Raw genomic sequence first — 22,717 nt, 5'->3', positions numbered from 1 at the left:
GCAAAGGTTTTTTTTTCAAGTTTTTTGCGCTGTCTGGTAAAATAATTAATTTGCAGTGTTCTTCAACTGAACGAAACTGCACAAATGAAATTACGCACTGCATTTCACAACAGTAGGCTACTTTTATTCAGCAATTTTAAAAAAATTCTCCAAAGTTTTCTGGTTTAAACTTTTGGACATGTTTCCCTCTCAAGCTGAAATAATTCGTCGGCGTCCATTCCTTGGAAGGCCAGTCGCCGATGGATGACATCAAAAGCATTTAAACTTCTTTATTAGGAAGTGTGATTATTCCTTTGGTGTGCTTTTCTGTTTTAATGAAACCCAGCTGTGCGAAAATTGGTTGTTTGCAGTGCGATGTCTAGCACATAAGATTATGGCCTGGGATTACGGACACTTGTCTTTGTTTTGATCGCTTGTGTCTGTCACACCTTTGCTTCATTTCGCCTTTGAAAATTGCCGACCAAAAGAGACATTCTCTGTTTGCTTACGGGTACAATTATACGATTAAATGAATAAAGTAGGCAAACGTGAAGCAAATCCTGATGCTTTTATCCGACTTATTCTTTTAAGCGGTATACGTTTAACCGATGTTTTTACTTAACATTAGATTGGATTTGGTTTGGGATTTCAGGTTTTGATTCAAATAAACGATTGATACGTTTAAGCAGTATACTATTAACCGATTTCGTCTGTACTTATTACAACAGCAGTACGCTCTTCAAAATCTACAAGTGATGAGCTCTCTGGTTTTCGCCATCTTCTAGAGTCCGCGGGTGCGGATTTTAATCAGGACCGCCTCATTTTGCTGTACGGCACGCTTCATCAGCGCGTAGTATCCAAAGATCCATTTCCTTCGATTGAAAGTTTGTGGTACAACGTCCTCACAAAGGAAAAATTTTACCAGGATTTTAGTGAGCTCATGCACTTCTGCTTGAAGTACCTGTTGTGCTGTTGTAACGAATGTATCATCGAGTGTTTCTGCTCCAGCTACGGACTGCACGACTCGCGATTAAGGCCGCTGTCTGACAAAGCTATTCAAGATGAACTATTCATTGGCATGTGCGGCCCACCGATTTCACTGGCGAAACCATTGTTGCGAAAAGCACTTGTCTGCCTGTTCCGAAATGATTGGCATTTTTATCTTCAAAAAAAAAAGAAGCAACGCAAATCTCTAGTCTAAAGTCATGCGGAGGCAGAAAAATCAAGATCTAGTAGCAAGCATGCCCTGGCATTAATGTTTGTCTTGTTACTAATGTTCGTTCCTTTCACTGTTATTAATTAATCGTTCTTGTGTGTGTTTAGTTCCGTGATTCGTACGTGATTGCATTTAGTTTGTTGCAATGTTGTACGAAGAGGCTTGTTTGCCATTTCGGCACACCTTAAATGCTGTAACATTACGCCGTTGTTTTTTATTATCGTAGTATTGTTCTGTTTTCTTTTATCTGCAGTTCATTTTTCGCTTCATCTTCACTGTGTTTCTTGGTAACTTGCATATTTTGCTCCTAACTGTGTTGGCGTGCGGGACCGGGTACGTACATAACTACTTACGTACTAAGCGAGACTAAAAAGATGCCAAGGAAAAATCTCTATCACGCAGTAGGTTACGTTAGCAGTATAGCCTAAGTCCTAAGGGCTTAAATTTGTTTTGCAATCCTCAGTTTCACGTTTAAAACAGTTCTCTTCCTGGAGCAAAACAAATAATATAAACGTCCAGTAGGTAGACAATTTAGCGCTTGATACTCCTTTGCAATCACTCAACCACCATGTGATTAAAAACTTACGTGACTCTGACGTACATCCACACAACTTGTGCGATAACTCGCAACCAAACGCTTATCTGACTCTTGTGAAGTCATACTACTATTCGACAAACAAACGCAGAATTTTTGGTCGTTTGACAAGAAAAAATCGCAGCCCTGCTTTAATAGTTCAAACTTTTTTCACTAAATTCCATTTCAAATTTTTTTTTCTTTGTTGGAATGCAAAAGAAACGATATTATAGAATAAAATACAAAATTCTCTAAATAAACAGAAGGCGTTGTTGATAGGGAACTCGCCGAAACGGGCCATTCCCTTGGTGTTTCCCATGATCACTCTTAGACTCTTTGAATTCATGTCTTTGTCATTCAGTCAACTTGTGCCTCCAATGAGGTTTCGAGAATGGCAAGGATATCAGCATACAAAAATTCCCAAGAGTAGTCACTAGCTCCAGTGACGGAGTTTGGTCAATGGGAATCTTCCTGGTCAATGAGAATCCACTGAAGTCTTCTTATGGGTTTATTGTCACTAACATCTTGGTTGTCACAGCGCATTTGCTTAACCGGTTTGTAAACAGTCCCAGACTTTGGGTTGATATTATGATAGATCTCCTTTTCTAACTGGTTTAAACATTTTTCTAAAAATCCAACGAGGTGCCGTACAAAGAATGTAAAAAAATGAGAAGACAACAAAACAATTTCATTTCACTACTTTTAAAGTCTACATTATGAAAATCTTGATGTAGAAGTAAAATGCATGGTACCAATTATTAGGATATCAAAAAATTAATCTTTTAATTAAACACAGGAGATAACTGATTAATTATTAACATTATTTTAAATTATATAAAATCAAAAATTGTTATCTTAAACTTTGACAGTGGCAGAAAAATTCAAACCTATCTCTGAAGTTGAATTTGGCCATTTGTCAGCAATATCAGCAACGCGAGATATCTCCCTGAAAAGATGTTCAATTAGAATACCGTACAGTAATTTGTTATAACGAAAAGGGGGACGCTCTTGAAAGGCAACTACAGAGGCCTTAAGTTACAAGGCCAAGTCATGAAAGTCATCAAACATGTGCTTGAGCCAACTATCAGAACAGGTGACTATGGGTCAATGACGAACAGATGATGATGGGATCACAAGCCAAAGTTGAGTCGCCAGACATTGTTTCTGGGCCACATTCATGAACTTGTTAAAGAAAAACGTTTCGTATAAAGCAGCACTTTTACAATACAATGAAGCTGAAAGTACTCACATTCAAATCTATACAATAATTTCATCTAATATTTTAAAATTCAAGTTTGAACTTTAAACATGATTACATGGGACATCAAACTGCATGTTATTAAAGTGCAATATGTAAATATCAACAGACAATAACAACAACAATTAGCATACTTGACTTGATACGTGTGAGCAAAACTGACTCTTCTCTTGCAACCTTTCCGTCCTTCGTCATCAACCTATTTAAGTATTATCTTTAAAATATTCAATAAAGTTTAAATTATAAATTCTTAATTGGATAGTTTTCAAATTGCCAATTTCCATTGCCAATAGCTAATTAAACTTCCTCAACCTGAAGGGCTGGGTGTCTTCTTCATTCATATGTTTAAAAATGATAAAGCAGCTGCCTATTTAACTGCTTCAAAATATTGCACAACAAACAGTGTAAAGAAATAGCTATAAGTGAATCTTGAGTTGCAATAACAATAATTCGCTGAATAAATATTGGATGTTTAATTTAGAAAAGTTGTGATTCACACGGTATTTTAGTCATGCTAAAACAAACTTGCAAAATACAAATAGTGATTGGTCATAATACAGGCCTCGAAATTCACGGCGGACATGTCCACCGTCACAGCATGTGATGACCGTGAGAAGTACCATCTAGATTGGTCATATTTGTCCGCCGAGAAATAGCACAGGAACTAGCGATACAAATCATCATTGCATAGCACAAACAATTGTTGCGAAAATATAATTGCTCGCGCTTTCTAGAAAATGTAAATACTGTATACTTTAGCTTTCATTTAAGCAGGAAAACTTTCGATTTTTACCTTGCTTCAACAATTGATGACACTGAATCAGCGTAACAAAGGTGAATTCTTCACTATGAATTGAGTACTTCTACCCGAATCACGTGCAACTTAGTTCAAGTCTTACGTCACAATGTCTGGCTTTGATCTCCGAGTATTACTGATAAAGCAAGGTTGGCTACAAAATTAGATTATACGAGTAGGCTATTACAGCAAGATGCAGCAAAATTTGTTAAGTTTTAGTATTACAGTAAGAAAGAAAAGGCCCAGGGAAAATTCACTTTCGCTCACATGACACGCAAAAATAAACCTAAAGAAAAATCCCAGTGAAACTTTGCACAACAGAAAATAGTAGCGTCAGTGTAGTGTAGAAGTTTTCCAACTCGTGCCCAAAGCATTGGGACGCAATAAGCTACACGACCTCGTTCAATGGAAGGTAATCAGTTGTGTGGCGTATTAAGCAGCTACGGGGCGCTTTGACTCTTCAAGCGCACGTCGTTGGTCTGATGAAAGCCTTTCAGAGTGACTTTGCTGAAATTTTAAAAAGCGTTCTCAACCGTAGCTATAGTTCTCAAATGGCGGATAATTATCAAAATAAAGCGATTAAGCATGACGTTCGACACTAAAACTGATGTGTCCGCCGTGAGCCTTAAATTGTCCGCCGTCAACAAAAACGAATTTCGAGGCCTGTAATGGACAGCGCCTCAAAAATGGTAAGTCACGTCAAAGGCTCAAAGCCTTTTTAAGTGGTTCAGAAATGCATTTTTGATGTTGTGAAACGGCTTGAAAAAGGTACTGCAACTGTTCCTCATTCTTAGTGAGTCACCCAGAAAAGTTTTGAATAAGTGCTATAGGTCTTTCTGCATGATCATGGTCACAGCTAGAGATTTACACAGTTCTCGAGCAGACTGATAAGCACTATTTTTTTCCCACTCTGACACAGGAAGATGGAGAAAAGAGTAGGGAAGGCTTAATTTATTGAACAACAACTTTGTATTTGTACTGGTAAATGAAGATAGTGTCTTAGTTTTTAAGTTGTTAAGTGTCATGGTGACTCTTTTTTTGGGTTCTTATAAATCTTCTTCAATTCTCATCACTTCCACTATTTCTTCTTTGGTGTTTGATGCAACATCATCATCAAAATAAAAAAGGCGCAACAAGCTCTTCCGAAAAATACCACAGATGACGATTGACGACCCATCTTTTCAGTTGTTGCTTCTGAGATGCCTTTGTTAACAGTTTTATAAGCTTCCAATTCTTCATATAAGGCTTAGTGGTTAGTGCGTCTGCCTCTGAATCGGTAAGCAATATGCATGGGTTCGATACCTTGTCAGGTCATACCAAAGACTTTTTAAAAATGGTACTGAATCTTATTCTTGCTTGGCACTGAGCAATAGAATAGATTCAGGTAATAATGTACTCAGTTGTGCCTCTTTACATCTGCATTGACACTGTCTGCTTTGCAAAGCGCTGAGGGGCAACGCATTCTGCAGTGGATATAGCGCTACATAAAAACAAGCATTATTATTAAGGACAAATCATTACGCCACAATGCCCTTTCTACATAGTAGTAGATAAATTTTGCGCGGCTAACGTTTATAAACTGACGCATATCCCAGCCATTTCTTATTGAATGCTTAACGCATGCAAGAAAGTTTAAGTATGGTGAAAGAGGAGACAGTAAAAGGTTGGAATATGCCTGCTGTACGTTACACAGTTGAGGAAGGAAAAGTTGCCAATATCTTCTGTAAAGTATGGTATGCAAGGAATTTTATGGAAGTAATCCATCTGAACTAAACATCTTAAGAGGTGATGATGCTGAGCTTGCTGGCCGTAATGCCCTTGGTGTTCAGCTGCGGTATAGTGGGTCATCAGTACTTTTCGACAGAGGAGCTGCCTAGCGCTGCCTCAGGCTAGAGCACCTGAGAACTGGCCGGTCAGCCGCTTTTGTTCAGACATGCACAAGCGGGGCCTGGCTCCTTCATCAGAATGCGAGTGTGGTGACACTGAACAGACCGCAGACTATGTCTTCCACCATGGCCTAATCCACCGGCCTCCAACAACAGCGGCAAAAGCATACGGCAATTGCCACAGCAATCCGGGAGCAAGTCTTTTAGGCGCAGACGCCAAACAAAGTTTTTAAAGCGCTGGTCAAATAGATGCGCACACTGTGGCGTCTGGATATTTAGGTGCAGAGCACTGTGGCGCCTGTTCATGTAGGTGCTATTCACAATGTTATTGTTATTTATAGCAAAAATGTTATTTATAGCACTGAAGATGAAAACACTATAATTTTCAAAACGTTTGCTGAACATGAGTTTAGTATCTATATACATTTTGGGCTCTTTGTTTTTTTCTTATATTAGTCAGGCGACCAAACCATTTTGCTCCAAAATGTGGGAGTTTTTTCAAGAAGTAAGCAGATCTTCCACATGGGATCTAACTTTTTAACTTACTTTTTGTCTGTTTTTTTTCTCGGCAGCCGATTTGTAGCAAGAATTGACAGCGATAGACACGTGTTTCGCCAATGAGGCTGGGCTGGGCGTGCTTCGCCCATGAGGCTTGTTTGTCGTTTTTATTTTCTATATTTTATTATTTGAAGTGTTAATTGCGCTTGCGGATATTTTATTTATTACTTAATAAAAATCTTCATCGTTACACCTCGTGCACCTATTCAAACAAAAGAGCTTGTTAAGTGAATTCTTGGCTATCTGTACTTGAATGCATAGTCAGGCACTGCACACTGCACAGTAGGGTGGATCGAAAAATCCAAAAGTTTTATTTTTCTAAGCTAGTATGTCAAAAAGGTGCGAAACACCCATAATAACATACATGCAAATTTTTTTGGGGTTTTGACAATTTTTTGATCGCCCCCCGCAAGGTTTTAATTTTCCTAATATCGGGTTCGAGAAAGTCTCCCACAAAATTGGTCAAAAGCATAAATACTGTGTGACTCACTTATGCGCTTTGTGATGTCATAATAAGCAACTTGTGTTTAAACAGATAGGCTACAATTGACCATTTTATCACCAGGGCTAATTTACTTGGTTGTGTATCTCAACAATTAGCTGTGATGTAGCATTTGATTCTTCCAAAGAATTCTAGATGTAATAGAAGCTTAATAGTACAAATATTGGAATTTGCTTGCACTGCAGGTTCCACAAAGTTTAATAAAAGTTATCAGCGCTTCTTACAGAGTAAAAGGCAGTTCACTTAGACTAGTACCAGTAACCCTACTGGGCGATGTCCTAATTTTATTATTACTTGGTGCTTCCCTTCATCAATCTTCACCATTCAGCGTACCAGTTTCACTGCACTGGTGAATGTAGCATTGATCTAGCGATCAATGCTAGAAACCCAGGATGCTTGAATCGCTCAGACACTCACGATGGCTGACTACAGCTAATTAATAGAACCCTTAGATTATATTTCAGCGATAACAATCCGTATGAGAAACTGCAAGCATTGGTTATGTTCATTATCCGTGTTTATGCTCCAATGTGGTTCACAATAAAATCACACTCATCTTGCAAAAATGGAACTAGACACATTCACCAACTGATAACCCCATCACGATATCTTAGTCAGAAGCACAAAAAAACTATCGACCCAGTTATACACCACAACTTATACTTTGCTCATCCGGAGAATATAATTTTGGCTATGATGACTTACCATCGACCACATATTCGAGAACTAGGCCTGCGTAGAGTGATGAAAGCTAGAGCTGCAAAACCCAGCGGAAAAATACGAAAATTTAAAGTTCCCGCTAAGCTTAATTTTGATGCAGTGAAATACTTCGAATTGATTAACTGGACAGATCTTCTTATCACGGAGCCTCCTGTAATTAAAACAATGACGGATGCTGAGCTCCTGCAATTCATCATGATAGATGTGACTACCACTGTATTTTATCCCAAATTTCCATGTCACACGCAGGCTGTTGAAAGGCTCGTGAAGCTAGTTAACGACGCATTTAAAGCAGTTTGTGGACCGAAATATCGAGACGGCTTCATTTGTGCCCAAATTGCTTCTTGTCGGTTAATGCCAATATTTGAGTCTAAACGTGACTTTGCTCACTTCAATTTGTAACTGTTTATTATATTGCTTGCAGTCTTTGTATGCATGAGCGCATAAATTAATAGGAAGTGACTTTGCCAATGGCCACCTGTCAACCCAGTCATATAAAGCTTAAGCTTGTGAGTCTATACTCGGCCATCTGATGGTGAATGTTAATAGGCGTTTACCTGTAGGAATCGCGGGTGGTCCATCCGCCAAGTCACTTTAAAATTAATATGCTGAAAGAGAGTGAAGTCAAAACTCTTAAGTACACACATTTTCATTGTATTTGGCGTTATATTAAAACCTTTTGCCATGTCTGCATAGCGAGTTAAAATCGAAAAGAAACTTGCCATGCAGTTCTTGTATGTATGAGTGCCTAAATTTGTATGTCGCGGGGGGTGATCAAAAACTTGTTCAAACCTCTTCATTTTTTTACATTGTGTTTTGGTGATATATTGGCAACTTTTGCCATGTCTAGCTAATTAAAATTAAGAAAAAAAATTTTTTTTGTTATTTTTGATCCACCCTACTGCACAGTGCACACTCATATGTTTTAAGCCAGAGGTGACAAACCTGCGGCCCGTCAAAGAGTTTTGTGAGGCCCGCAAAACGATTTGACAATCGCTCATGCATTGAAGACAAAAGACATCTCAAAGCTGTTTTATGCATTCACTGGTACACCTTTTCTTTGCTATTTTCTTGCCCTAAACACTAACTTTCAAGGTTTAAAGTTAGAAAATAGGAAAGCTATAAGGCAAAGTTGTTAACACTATTCACCAACTTCACCTTGTATTTTTGGTCGAGTTCAATCTATGACATCATAGAATTTTGACAAGCGCTAAGTTGTGTGGCCCGATAACTCATGTGTAATTGACAAAGTGGCCGCGGCCGCAAAAAGGTTCGTCACCCCTGTTTTAAGCGATCATTTTTTTATTTTTGTGTGTAGGATATAATCGTTCTTATTACCGTATGTAACATTCCATGGTCGTTGAAGTCGATGTCAAACCTTAGCGGCCGCATAAATCAATGATGTTACGTTGGCTAGGTGATAATAGCGGTAAGAGACGTAGTTAATGCAGGCAATATCTGCGATTAAGACCATTAAAATAACAGAAAGGCCAAGTGCTAATTCTCATGCGTCTGATAACAAAACAATGCGTTCTGTTGAATCATAATTGATCTCACAGCAGGAAGACCTAGTTGAAAATAGTGCGTCTAATTTAGCTGGTTTACTTATTATTGCCGTGAATAGTGTTACGTGACTATTCCAGAAGCGTAAGTTACTCTGCGCTCTACTTTGAAATTTCCTTACCGTATGTCAATGCCAATACTTAGATGAACGATCGAATGGTAGTGTCGGGAATAAGCTGTTCGACTTATGCATAGGAGAAGGAAATATCACCGATTTTCAGCTCAAAAGTAGGGGTTCAACTTATACACAAGATTGACCTATACTCGAGTATATACAGTAATCAAGCATTTTTGATAAATTTGACACATCGTATAGCACCTAAATGACTAGGTGTCACACCCAAATATCCTCACGACACAGTGTGCGGCTGTGCGCAGTAGGGTGGAGTGAAAAAAGAAAATTTTGATTTTTGCTCTGTAATAGCGATTAAAAGTTGTAGTGTGGCTTGACTATTAAGCTTTGAAAATTTCAGCGTTTTAAAATAAAGTTTTCGTCTGCCGCAAGCAAGTTCAAGATTACAAGGGATGTGCTGATTAAATATCACAATTTGCTTCAGATTTTTTTCCGCAACAAAACCATCGCATGTGACGTCATAGAGGATATTTCTTACGATTCAATTAGTCCATTTAAGCAACATAACCGGAAATATGCAATTCTTAAAAAGGGCCTGAAAAAGCCATTGCAGCGGTTTGTATGTCTGTTGCATTTTAATGAATTACCACTGAGACACTTGATGCATTATCTTGATGGAGTTACATCTGGTCCACTAAGTTTTTCTGGCTCCATTGGTAAAAAACTTGAAGACTGTGACAGTTTACCAGTCACAGAGTTTGAGGCTGTTGATATTCAACTGCCTTCAATTGACGTGAGCTTAAGCACAGACCAGCAGTAGCCTACTGTACTTGTATGGCATCTGTAAAGCAATTAGCTCAGGGCGTTGTGATGCCAAGCTTGCCTATTGTAATCCAAGAAAGATGAATCACTCCAGATGGCTGACAACAACCAATCGCATTTTGAAGCTTTATGTTTCACGAAACAATCCCTGTAAAATCTGAGAGCGTTGGTCTTCTTCATCGTGTATCACACGGCCGTAGCCCAGAGCATCACGCAGGCTCTTGCTCTATCGTTGAACTCGGCCAAATCCTGTGCAGAGCACCTTGCTTTTAGGTCAGGGCATTCGAGTAAATGTTGCATCGTTTGCTCCTGTCCGCATTTGCAACTTGTGCTCCCCATGGAATACCCCCAGTGTCTCATCAAGGTTTTACACCTGCCAATACCAGTTCTTAAGCGGTTGAGGCATCGCCAATACTTCCACGGTTCACGTTTTCCGGGAGGAAGGCTCTCCATGGGTGTGAGCTCCATATTGGCCAATGTCGGTCCGGCTGCCAGTCTCTCCTGCCATAGTTGAACCCGCACATTGGCGGCGACATCGTCATGACCCAGTGGCGTAGCCAAGGGGGGGGTTTTGGGGGTTACAACCCCCCCTTTGGCACGCGTGTGACGTCACGATATTGAGAATGATGCTTTCAGTCTAAAAAAAAATTGCTTAATTTTAAACAAAATTGCATTAAAAGAGCAAGTTTTGCCAATACTAAACATCTTAGCCAGGAATTAGCAACAAGAAAACATAAAGACTTAGCTTTATTTCCGAAAAATGCCGAAGAAAACATGATCTTATTCTTTTGCTATGCCACCAGACACCATCATTTTACAGGAATATTCGTAACTACATTTTTGTTGAAAATGCTCTCAGAATGCACCAAATTCAAAGTAATTTTTCAAAATTTTCTGGGGGAGGCCCCCCAGACCCCCCGCCGTTGGGTCGTCAAAACCCCCCCTTTCAAAATTCCTGGCTACGCTACTGTCATGACCTAATGGGACAACTGAAGCAAGGAAACTTTTGGTGGAGTAGCCTACATTGCCAAGTTATACGCTCCAACGTGGTTTGCGGTGAAAACGCAACCTTTCTGTACTACTTACTGTAAAGGAGCTAAACACTTTGTTTCACGTAGTTAAAAAGTCGCGCTGTCTTAGCGCTGAACTAAAAGCAATAGTTGTCCCTGGTATCAACCGAAATGCCTTTTTTGCTCACCAAGAGAACCTATTGCCGTGGATGTTGGTAGATGAACGTCTGTACAACAGAAAATTAGCACTGAGAAGGATACTTTCCAGAAAACAAGGTCATGGAGATTCCATTCGTCTCTTTAAAGTTCCACTCTTGATCTTTGAAGCAAACGAATACTTTGAACTGATTGATTGGCAGCATACAGAGAGATATGAACTACCGCTAACTCGAGACATACCGGACAGTCAGTTAATGTCCTTCATTCAAGATGCTGCAGCTCCAGAGCTTGAATTTCCTAGCTATCCGTGTCACACGCAAGCCATGGAAGGGGCCGTGCGCCTCGTTATTGAAGCAGCATCTGCGGAGTGTGGGCAGAAACAACGGGAGGGATTTATTCGAAGTAGACTGCAGTCAAGATTAGAAATGCCTGTATTCAATACAAAACGAGAGTTTTTGGCAAATGGAGTGCTTAATGAGATTTAAACTCATGGGAGTCGGCAGAGAGGGGCACTTGTCCCCCTGGATTTGGGTTTTATAAACGTTTCTTTCCTTATGAAAACGATACTTTCAAAAATGTTTCTTACCTTTGGGCGATAATATCTTTTTCATCCAATTTTCTTCGAAGTAAACCAACATTTTTCCAGGACTATTTTTTCGCGCTTTCGGAAACTATCGCTAAGTATGCCTTGGAAATATCTTTAATTGTAACGTTTTCGCTCGTGCCGTCCAAATTTACGTTACATTTCATCAATACACTTAGCTACGTTGCACTCGTTGTAGCTCACAAGATGAAATTTGGCTTAAAAGATGTTTGCCCCCTCCCCCTGCAATATTTCTGCCAACGCCCATGTACTGTATAAGCTGATGATTTAAAAAGCGTTTACAATATTTATATGGGATCAAAAGTAAACAGGCAACCGAAATCTCAATATTGTCATATTAAGAAAAACACTTTTCTACTGTAGTTTGCTTTACCTTCATTGCACATACTTGCTTAAACTGTGGTGATGAACTTGTGAAAGGAACAGAAATTTGAAGAAAATAGCTTAAAATCCGTGTTTTTTCTTATCAGTTGATCATATACATGCAACAAGCGTTCTAAAAGACGTATTTTCCACTGCATTGCAACGATTTATGTGTAATTTACAACTCTGATATTGTTAGATAGAAGTACCGAAGGTAGAAGTTAGATAAAAGTGACGATCTGCTAATTGTGATGACGTCATAGCTCCAAAATACCAGTGAAAACTTCAATGGACTTGCGGCAGACGTAAACGTTGATCAAAATCAAAAATATTTCAGCATGTGAATACATTTACCACATCACAACTTTTAGTAACTATTACAGATTGATTCTATCAACTTTCATTTTTAACCTATGTTTCACTCCACCCTAGTGCGCAGTGCACACCTATTTGGTAGGTACCTAACTGTCTGTGCCTAAAAGATGTGGACCACCCTTTATTCTAACTGTTATCAAGAGCAGTAGATCGGCCTTAAATCAAATTTGAAGCTCACACAGTGGTACAGCCTGTGCATATAAGCTGTCATGCTTGAAACACAGGACATAGCATACCAAAGAAAAGACTTCATCAACATTTGTATCTAACTCCAGCAACTTTCTCGATGGTGATTTCTTCAATATCTGCAAATACATAGACAAAATTTGCTTTATTGCATTAACATAGGCAGTTATGTACAGTTACAGTGCAATAGATCTACCCAAAAAATCCAACATCCAATTTACAGATGCATCAGCAAAATATAACAAAGCATCTCTGGATGTTTTGCAACACTGCAAATAAAAAAATTAAATTAAAAGTAGAGTACAATGTAACAAAGATGCATGTACTGCGTTTCACAATGCATGAATCTTGGTAGGCTGTATCATACTTCAGTCCTCGAAATTAGCGGAGGCACGAGGCAATTGCCGTGGTGAATGCTACCGCAAACGTCATAATGGCCATTGGCCATTCTGCGACGGCAATAAAAATGTTGTCGCAAAATGAGCACTTAAATAGGACAAAAATTGTTCAAAAATTCTTCCTGTGTTATTTGCTCACAGCGGGAGTTTAATCAGCAGAAAGACCTCACCAACACCTCACCTCGGACTATTTTACTTGCTGTGAACACTCACGCAGTCTTCGAAATTAGCATATTTTTACTTGGCAAAAACGTTGCCGAGGCCAAACGGCAAAATTTGAAATTGCCTTGCAGCAATTGCTGTGAACATTTATTACGAAAAAATTGTACTAAAACATATAAAACGAGAAGCAAAAAATATACTAGAGTACGGTAGTCTATCACGACAGCACTGTTTGATTTGTTGTGATGTAATAATACCAAAAGAAGTGATAAAGCGAGACACACTGTTACGGTAATTCACGTTAAATAACCCAGAGCGAAAAGTAAGTAAATTTTGGGTTGATTCAAAGTTCGAGTCAGCACAAATCGATTTAATTTTCGGCGAATTAATTGGCGCGACAACAAAACCCTAACAAGAAATTTACGTTTGTTTTACATTAATTCGACATCTAGCGACATTGAATTATCATAAAATAATGTTAATTGCTCAATGCTCAACCAGGTACCGGTAACAAATTAATAGCTCCCTGCGAGAAGATTGCCTCTATTTACGCACCGGTATCGGTAACAAAATTTCGGCACAATTAGGATACTGAGAGCAGCACAAAGTCTGTTGTATAAGGAACTAGTCAGAATCGAAATCATCAGATGCTGTATCGGTGGATGATGCTTGAAGACGCAAAACTGCCCGTTCATGAATGCGCGATGCCATATGATCGGAAGCATTACTTTTCTTTACTGCAAAAGAACCATTTATCCAATTTTGTATATTCTCCTTTTTTAACTTGACTCTATAGCTTTTCTAATTCCGATTTGTTTCCGTCATAAAATTCTTTACAAATTTTGCAAAATACCACACTAACTTTTCCTTCTGTTCTCTCTGTTTGATAACCTATAGCAGGTAAATTCCACTTTTTAACTGTATCTTCCTTCACCATGATTTAAATTCGCAACGACACTGATATACAACAAGCATTCGATGAAAGAACAACTTTAGCGTAACAAATAAGCCAGTATTTATAAGGTTGCAAACTATTTACAGTTCACAAGAGCATTGTCAGCGCATAAGATAGCTTGCGTGATGCTCTGGGCTACCGCCGTGTGACACATTATGAAGAAGCGCATAAAATTTTGTTTTATTAAAGCATACGGCAATTGCTGCTGCAATCCAAGGTTTGTTGATTTGGCGACGACAATGTTTTTGCCGTCGTAGATGGAAGCTAATTTCGAGGGCTGAGGTCTGCTACTATTCGGTGAGTCCGATTTGGTGAGAGCCTTTTTCGGTGAGAGCCCTATTCGGTGATTTTTTTGAAATTTTTTTTGAAAATTATTGGGTACCGTAGCCTAATTATCATTGCCGCTTTTACATCGTTTTAACGTCGCTAAACGTTGAAATAAGACCCTAACCCGTAACTCCTAACCCGTAACCCTTAACCACAACCCCTTAACCCCTAACCACTAACTCTTAACCCCTAACCACAACTCCTAACCACTAATCCTTAACCCCTAACCCCTAACACTAACCCCTACCCCCTAACCCTATAACGGCAATGATAATTAGGCTACGGTACCCAATAATTTAAAAAAAAAAAATCACCAAATAAGGCTCTCACCGAATAGGGAACTCACCAAATCGGACTCACCGAAACGGGCCATTCCGTGATACTTTCATGGAATGGCCCGTTTCGGCGAGTCCGATTTGGAGAGTCCGATTCGGAGAGTTCCCTATTCGGAGACAGCCTTTTTCGGAGAGTTCCCTATTCGGGGATTTTTTGAAATTTTTTTAAAAAATTATTATTAATTTTAAAAATTAATTATTTAAAAATTATAGGTTTACTCTAAACCAAGGCTTACCAAACTTTTTTGCTTGCGACCCCTTTTAATCTCCTAAAATTTTCCGCAACCCCCTTTACGATTAAAGGGATAAACAATGCGAAATATACATTTGTGATATTTATTGAAAGGTTTAATTTGAACGAAAACTAAAAGCAAGCTATCCGTACTCGAAGCCTACTACTTTACTAGGCCTTGTAGCCTGATGGAAACAAAATCAAACAAAAAGTAAACACATTTATTCAGTGTGATGGGTGCGACTGCTCTTTGCGACAAAGCAAGTCTAGCTGTCGCTCGATGTTTGTCAATGCTGGTCTCAAGGCAGCTTCAATGTTATTTACGCTAGAACGGTATTTTATCAACTTTGAAGACACTGACACGCACATATACGTGGAGACAAACGGCAGGAGTGCGGTTACTGCTAAGCTATATAGGCCTAATGGTGAATATTCCGGTCTAACGTTAGGCTAAGCCAAAAAATGTAAAACTTTTTTCCAGAAAATTCAAGCCACAACTTACTGTAGTTAAAAGATAGATCTGCAAATTTTTCCTAAGATTTGAAAGAGAGGTAATCGGTACTTCGTTTTTGCATGGTCCACCCCGTTAGCTCAGTGGTTACGCGCCCAGCTCAAGATCATGCGGCGCAAGTTCGACTCTCGGGGTGTGCGCTTGAGCAACGCATTTCAGGACTGCTCTCCATGAAGCGGCACCTAGTGAATGGAATAATTCCCCGGCAACAATCGAAAAACTTCACTCTGCCAATCTCGGTAACCGGCCCTGTGTCAAGAGCCTCTACAAGTATGCAAAACTACCAGGAATAACCTATCAAGGCTTTGTCAGGATAAAGATTCAAAACCAACCAACCAAATGGGTTTTGGATCCAATCTAAAAGTATTGTCCAATTCTGGAAGAAAATACTTTTAAGCTCTTTCAACAGTCTTGACAAGTGTCGATAACCAGAGGCTTAATATAACGTTTGATTCCATGCCATTGATTAGCCAAAAACTTTTCAGTAAATGAGATTATTTCAAATAAACCATTTGCAATGTTTTGTTTCTAGATGTTTAATTTTTTGATGAACGCTCCAACTTTAGATTTCCATGTAAAAACATAAATGTTTTCTCCTTGAAAGGACAAATTAAATTCGTTCCCTTTTTTCAGGCAAACCTGACAAATAGCATAATTTGAAAAGCCTTTCCAAAAACGTCTTTACAAACACGGTGGACAAAGGCTACACTTTTTCCGTTGGAAAATTCACGACTTAATTTTTTAACGCTAATCTTGTTAAAAGCATTGCTTTAGTTTTGAAATCCACGTTTACAATGCAGAAAAGAGGATTTTAAACTCCTATTCCATATTTCACTAGGCTTCTTCTCTCGTTTGACTTGTAGTAGCTTAGATGGGCAATGCCTCATCGTGCAGCCATAATACGGTAGTTGGGTCCAGTTGTGGAATACCGATGATTTCACTTGGGGGCCGTAAGATGGAACATTCGTGGAGTATGTGTTGCATTGTTTGTTCTACCGCTCCGCAGACACATATCGGCGTATTGTGCAACCCCCACCTAAACAGATTAGCTCCAGTGCAGCCAACGTCACATCTGATCCTGTTCAATGTGACCCATGCCTTTCTTGAGAGGTCTGCTCCAGGAGGGATGGAGAGTGCTGGTATAACTGAAAACTGGGGAGGGATATGTGGCAGCTCGTTCCACTTCTGAGCCCATGTCTCCATGCAGCTGAAGTTCTTATCCACAAGCTGTGTAGCATATCGATGGAATGGGCGCCTTGATGACAGGCATTGAGGTCTGACTGGTCCATATCTTTGGGAGTGACTGTGGAGAAGGTGTTGAGGATCGAGTCTTGCATGCAAAGCCAGTTTGTGAGAGGCTTCTTCCCTACGGACAATCGGACATGAGCAGGAGCAATGCCAGCCAAAGTTGGTAGATAAGCAGTAGGTGTGGGGCGGAGACAGCCAGTGATGATGCGCAAGGTGTCGTTAATGCATACATCCATCTTTTTTGTGTGTCTGCTACTGTTCCACACAGCTGTGGCATCTTCGGCTGAGCTGTAGACTAAGGCTATATATGGCTATATATTCACTAGGCTACATAAATTTAAAAATACGGGTAGCCTATTGAGTGCACGACTCTTAATAGTGAATAACTTTCACAGCATCTTGCATATAAGTGATAATATGCAGTGCTTTGTGTAAAATTTGTATACTTTCTGCGACCCCCGAAGTTCGTTACGCGACCCCTCTGGGGGTCGCGACCCCCACTTTGGGAAGCCCTGCTCTAAACTGCCACTTAGCCTTAGGTTTTTACTTCATCTTTTATGGCAAACGCTATTTGGCAACTGTCTTTTTTTAGTTGACACGTTTTCACTCGAGACTTTATCTCATTAACCCCTATTGTTAATCATGAAAACTGTTGTTTTGAAGTAAAACACATATTTTCAACGAAACCAGACAACAAAATTCGTCATCTTTACATTGATTTGAACGTCTGCAGACGTTGAATCAATGTAAAAATGAAGCAGGCACTCAAAGGTAAACACTGGATAAACATTCGGAGATTTTTTGAATTTTTTTTTGAAAATTATCGGGTGCCGTAGCCTATTTATCATTGCCGTTTTTACATCGCTTCAACGTTGCTAAACGTTGAAATCGTGCAGAGAAAATTGAAATAAAATGTTTGAACAATTGAATGAAAATTCGTCATGTCAGTTCAGTTGAGTTGTTTTTATTTGTGACCATCATATCAAAAACAATACACGTCAACATAGCAAAAGTCGAGAAAAACGTAGAAGCGACAAAACGTGAACGTTAAAACGTTCTTGTGATCGAAGTAAGTGATTGAGTTAAAAGAAATTTGGCACAGCCGCAACACCTTCAGAAAAATTTAAGATATGAAGGGAAAATAACAAAAAGATGTTACAAAAAAAAAATCATGTTTATGTCTATAAGTTAGTATTTTTGAATAGTTAAAAAGATTACCGGTAGTTTGGATCAACAAATGTGTGGCCTATAGCTTGGATTGAAAGGAAATTATCGAGTACCGTAGCCTACAAGCCTTGAAGCAGCCAGCGGCCATGGCCGCTAAGTAGTGCTTGAATGACCGCCTGTGCTACCTCCTCCGTCGGCCAAGTTTGGCCGCCGGTTTCTTCTAGCCAATTATTTAATTTCGCAATAGAATGATCGTGGATTAAATGTCGAAAAGATGTAATATCAAAGAGTGACACAGAATTAGGTCAGCGCATTATGGTCACTACTGTTGTATTGAATATATCCAGCTGCGATCACCAGCGTTGTAAGTCTTGTTTGCAATTCCCGATGTTTATTTTAACTTTTAACGAGGTGTTAATCCGAAGTGGTAATATACACCGGCTGGCAATATTGTCGTTTTTATATCGATTCAATGTTGTCAGACATTGAATCGTTGTTAAAAAGGAGAACTAGGTTAGTTGACATCCCTGGGTAAAACAAGTGTCTTCATAGTTGAGAACGCTGTGGGTTAGTGACTTCACACCCTCAATGGTGACATCATAACGGAATAAATGGTCAGGTTTTATGAAAGGCGGTATGCAGTTGAAACAATAACTGAGCTGCGAGCACGAGCAGTTAAAACAATTTAGGGTCGTTAGATGGTCCCGCAATACCGGATTACAATCCCGATAAAGCATTTAATGCGTGGTACAACGATTCTTTTGCAGGACGTCGCCCAGACTTCAACAACGCTAAGTGATCATTTTAACATTGTTGCAAGTTTAATGTTATTTACTTGTGCTATCGTTATTGTATTTTGGCCTCTAAGCACGCAGATTTGGCCGCCGAGAAGGAGCTCTCAGTAGGCCACGATGGCTGCCGAAAAAAAACACGAGTTTTAAGGCCTGGCCTAGTTATCTCAACCAGTAAAAATTTGTTCCAAGAACCCAGTTAGCCTAACAGTTCATTTTTACATTGTAGTAACAGATAACCAAATGTGTGGTCTATCGTTTTAACGTCGCTAAACATTGAAATACCGTAGCCTAGTTATCCTGACCAGCAGAAATTGCCGTTTCTACATCGTTTTAACGTCGCTAAACGTTGAAATTGTGTAGAAAAGAGAACTTTAGCTGACTAGAAAAGAGAACTTTAGCTGACTAGGATACGCATACTAGGATATTCCACAATATCGTTTCTTTTATAGTTGAAATTATCGAAGCTTTAGATGAGTGGGGTTTAGACCTAACCATTGAGATCTTAAATCATAGTTATGACACCGGAAAGACCCTAGTGATATGGTAGGCTACGTTCCATATTCATAACTTTACTAAAGAAAACCGGAGCAACAGAATGCTCACTCTACAGAACAATTAGCTTTGTGAATCACCTAACCAACATTTTACTCCGAATCATGATGATGAGATTGAGACCAAAACTACAATCGGAAATTTCAACAGCACAGTTTTTATTTGTTCCAGACAAAGGGACCACAAAAGGAATTTTTACATTAAAAATGATAACAGAGAGATGTATGTCCGATTCGTCTGTTTATTTAGAGAATTTTGTATTTTATTCCACAATATCGTTTTTTTTGCATTCTTGCATTTTATCCAGTGTTTACCTTTGAGTGCCTTCTCAGACGACAAAATTCGTCATTTTTACATTGATTCAACATCTGCAAACGTTCGAATCAATGTAAAAATGACGAATTTTGTTATCTGGGTTTGTTGAAAATATGTGTTTTACATCAAAACAACAGTTTTCATGATTAACAATAGGGGTTAATGAGATAAAGTCTCAGTGAAAACGTGTCAACTAAAAAAACACAGTTGCCAAATAGCGATTGCCATAAAAGATGAAGTAAAAACCCAAGTGGCAGTTTAGAGTAAACCTATAATTTTTAAATAATTAATTTTTAAAATTAATAATAATTAATAATAATGTTTTAAAAAAATTTCGAAAAATCTCCGAATAGGGAACTCTCCGAAAAAGGCTGTCTCCGAATAGGGAACTCTCCGAATCAGACTCTCCGAAATGGACTCGCCGAATCGGACTCGCCGAATCGGACTCACCGAATAGTAGCAGACCCACACTTTCAACATTTTTGTATTAATTTTTTGACTTGAGCTATAAAATTGCAATGATTAGCCTAGATTAAGCTGCGTAAAATGCATGAGGCCTACACTTTACGCACACGTCATACTTAAAAACAATTATGGTATCACAAAATATTATCCTAGACAATACAGTAGGGGATCGTATACTGAATGCTTTCACACCATTACTAAATATAAAACACTTTGACAGTTCTACTTTCCGTTCAACATAACTCAGATACACTGATGTCATTTGCTATCATGACCATTTACCCCAGCAATTATAAAATACAGTAACAATAAGTAGTAAAATGGTTGGAATTTCAGGTCAAAACAAAATTACCCAGCAAATGACTAAACGTTTTGGAAACAAGATTGTTTTCATCATTGTACTATGAAAGCAATCTCTGGTGCTGCTAAGTTTTAAATTAAATTGCAGCTGACTTCACACCGACTAATCTACAAGCTTATTATTATTAAGAATAAAAATAAAAGCCAAGGTTTTTAGTTTTACAACTTGGAATTTAGAAGTATCAATCAAACGGCAGTAAACAGAAGTGTCATTCCATGCCAAGCGTCCTAGACCTATCAGTTTGACCCTCTTCGATTTTGCTCAAACTTGGTCAAAATGTTATTTGGCATGATTTAGCCATGCATTACAAATTTTAGCTCAGTATCTATTATAGTTTTGGAAATATAATGCTTTAAAGTTTTAGGTACCCCCTAAACTTTTCCGCATTCGCTTTTTTGGACTATTTTCAATTAACTATACATTTTTCTCCGAAGGTTGTATAAAGTTTATTTTTGGTAAAATGATTCACTTTTAGCTATATTACATGATTGCATTGTCAAAATGCAATTAATTTGCAGCATAATGGAGTAATCAAGCCTCAAAGTAGCTCTTTTCTTCATCAAAAACAAATTTTGTGCCATATTTGGAAGTCTGTAACTTTTTTATGAAAAGTAGGATGGTTATTATATTTATCATGTATGTTCCTTCCCTACCAGGCAACAACTTCACCAAGTTTGATAAGTAACATTATATTTATTAGAAAGTTACAATGCATCAAAATATTTAATATGCACCCCAAGCAAAAAAGCCAAAATAACGCCACCTTGTGGCATAAAAATACTCCCGCAACAAAGTGTTTACAAAATAATCTTTTTAACCATTTGAAGAACATTACCTAAGGAACTTGTGTACAAAGTTTTGACTTTGTCACTTAACCATTTAAGCGGTTGAAGTGAAACAGCAAAAAATAACTGTAGAGACAAAACTATTGCTCTGAGCTATTTGGAACTGTTTTTATTGAATTCAGTGCCCCTGAAAACCCCCAAATAGCAATTTTCCCCACTCCTCTACCATCTATATAGGAAATATACTTAAAAATCACTCATGCGTAACCAGGATTTGCCCCTCGTGTGGCCAAATTACAATCCTCAATATCTCGAGAGCCGAAGGCTATAGAATGCTAATTTTTTTTTTAAAAGAGTTGTCTCAATGAGCTCTATCTGAACACAATATATCATAAAATTCTGGAACCATGGGTGTACCAATATTTTTTCCCCTAAATTAAGCATGGAATGACTCCTCTGCAAATAAGCCAATTTTTTATTATGGGGAGTTAAAAATTGACCCCCAACTTACCTCTTAATAGTTGAGTGACAAAGTCAAAACTTTGTACACAAGTTCCTTAGGTAATGTTCTTCAAATGGTTAAAAAGATTATTTTGTAAACACCTTGTTACGGGGGTATTTTTATACCACAAGATGGTGTTATTTTGACTTTTTTGCTTGGGGTGCATATTTTAATGCATTGTAACTTTCTAATAAATATAATGTTACTTATCAAACTTGGTGAAGTTGTTGCCTGGTAGGGAAAGAGCATACAATATAAATATAATAACTATCCTACTTTTCATAAAAAAGTTACAGACTTCCAAATATGGCACAAAATTTGTTTTTGATGAAGAAAAGAGCTACTTTGAGGCTTGATTACTCGACTATGCCGGAATGGCCCGATTCGGTGAGTTCCCTATTCGGTGAGAGCCTTTTTCGGTGAGAGCTCTATTCGGTGAGTTTTTTTTTTAAATTATTGCGCACTGTAGCCTAATTATCATTGCCGTTATAGGGGATAGGGGTTAGGGGTTTGGGGTTTTGGGGGTTTGGGGGTTTTTGGGGGTTTTTGGGAGTTTTGGGGTTTTTGGTTTTTTTTGGGAGTTTTGGGTTTTTTTGGGGGGTTGGGTTTTCGGGTTTGAGGTTAGGGGGTTTGGGGTTAGGGGTTTTAATTAGGCTACGGTACCCGATAATTTTCAAAAAAAAATTCAAAAAAATCACCAAATAGGGCTCTCACCGAAAAAGGCTCTCACCGAAAAAGGCTCTCACCGAATCGGACTCACCGAATAGTAGCAGACCCCGACTACGCTGCACATTAATTGCATTTTGACAAGGCAATCATGTAATGTAGCTAAAAGTGAATCATTTTACCAAAAATAAACTTTATATAACCTTCGGAGCAAATAATATGGTTAATTGAAAATGGTCCAAAAAACCGAATGCGGAAAAGTTTAGGGGGTACCTAAAACTTTAAAGCATCATATTTC

General features: G+C 38.5%; 1 protein-coding gene across 1 annotated transcript in view; it reads right to left on the bottom strand.

Annotated features, from left to right (window-relative positions):
* The window catches only part of LOC145779279 (uncharacterized), a 92,305-nt gene that overhangs the window by 51,455 nt on the left and 18,133 nt on the right, over positions 1–22,717 (bottom strand). The window contains exons 2-4 of the mRNA XM_082590824.1: positions 12,695–12,763; positions 3,162–3,226; positions 2,657–2,715 (exon numbers count right to left, since the gene is read on the bottom strand). Of these exons, the coding sequence (XP_082446950.1) occupies positions 2,657–2,715; positions 3,162–3,226; positions 12,695–12,763 (193 nt within the window). The remainder of the gene's footprint in view (positions 1–2,656; positions 2,716–3,161; positions 3,227–12,694; positions 12,764–22,717) is intronic.

This window comes from Aplidium turbinatum, chromosome 1, assembly GCF_918807975.1.
Source record: "Aplidium turbinatum chromosome 1, kaAplTurb1.1, whole genome shotgun sequence".
Lineage (NCBI taxonomy): Eukaryota > Metazoa > Chordata > Ascidiacea > Aplousobranchia > Polyclinidae > Aplidium > Aplidium turbinatum.
The sequence above is the reverse complement of the archived record's forward strand: the minus strand, read 5'-3'. Positions and strand labels throughout refer to the sequence as shown.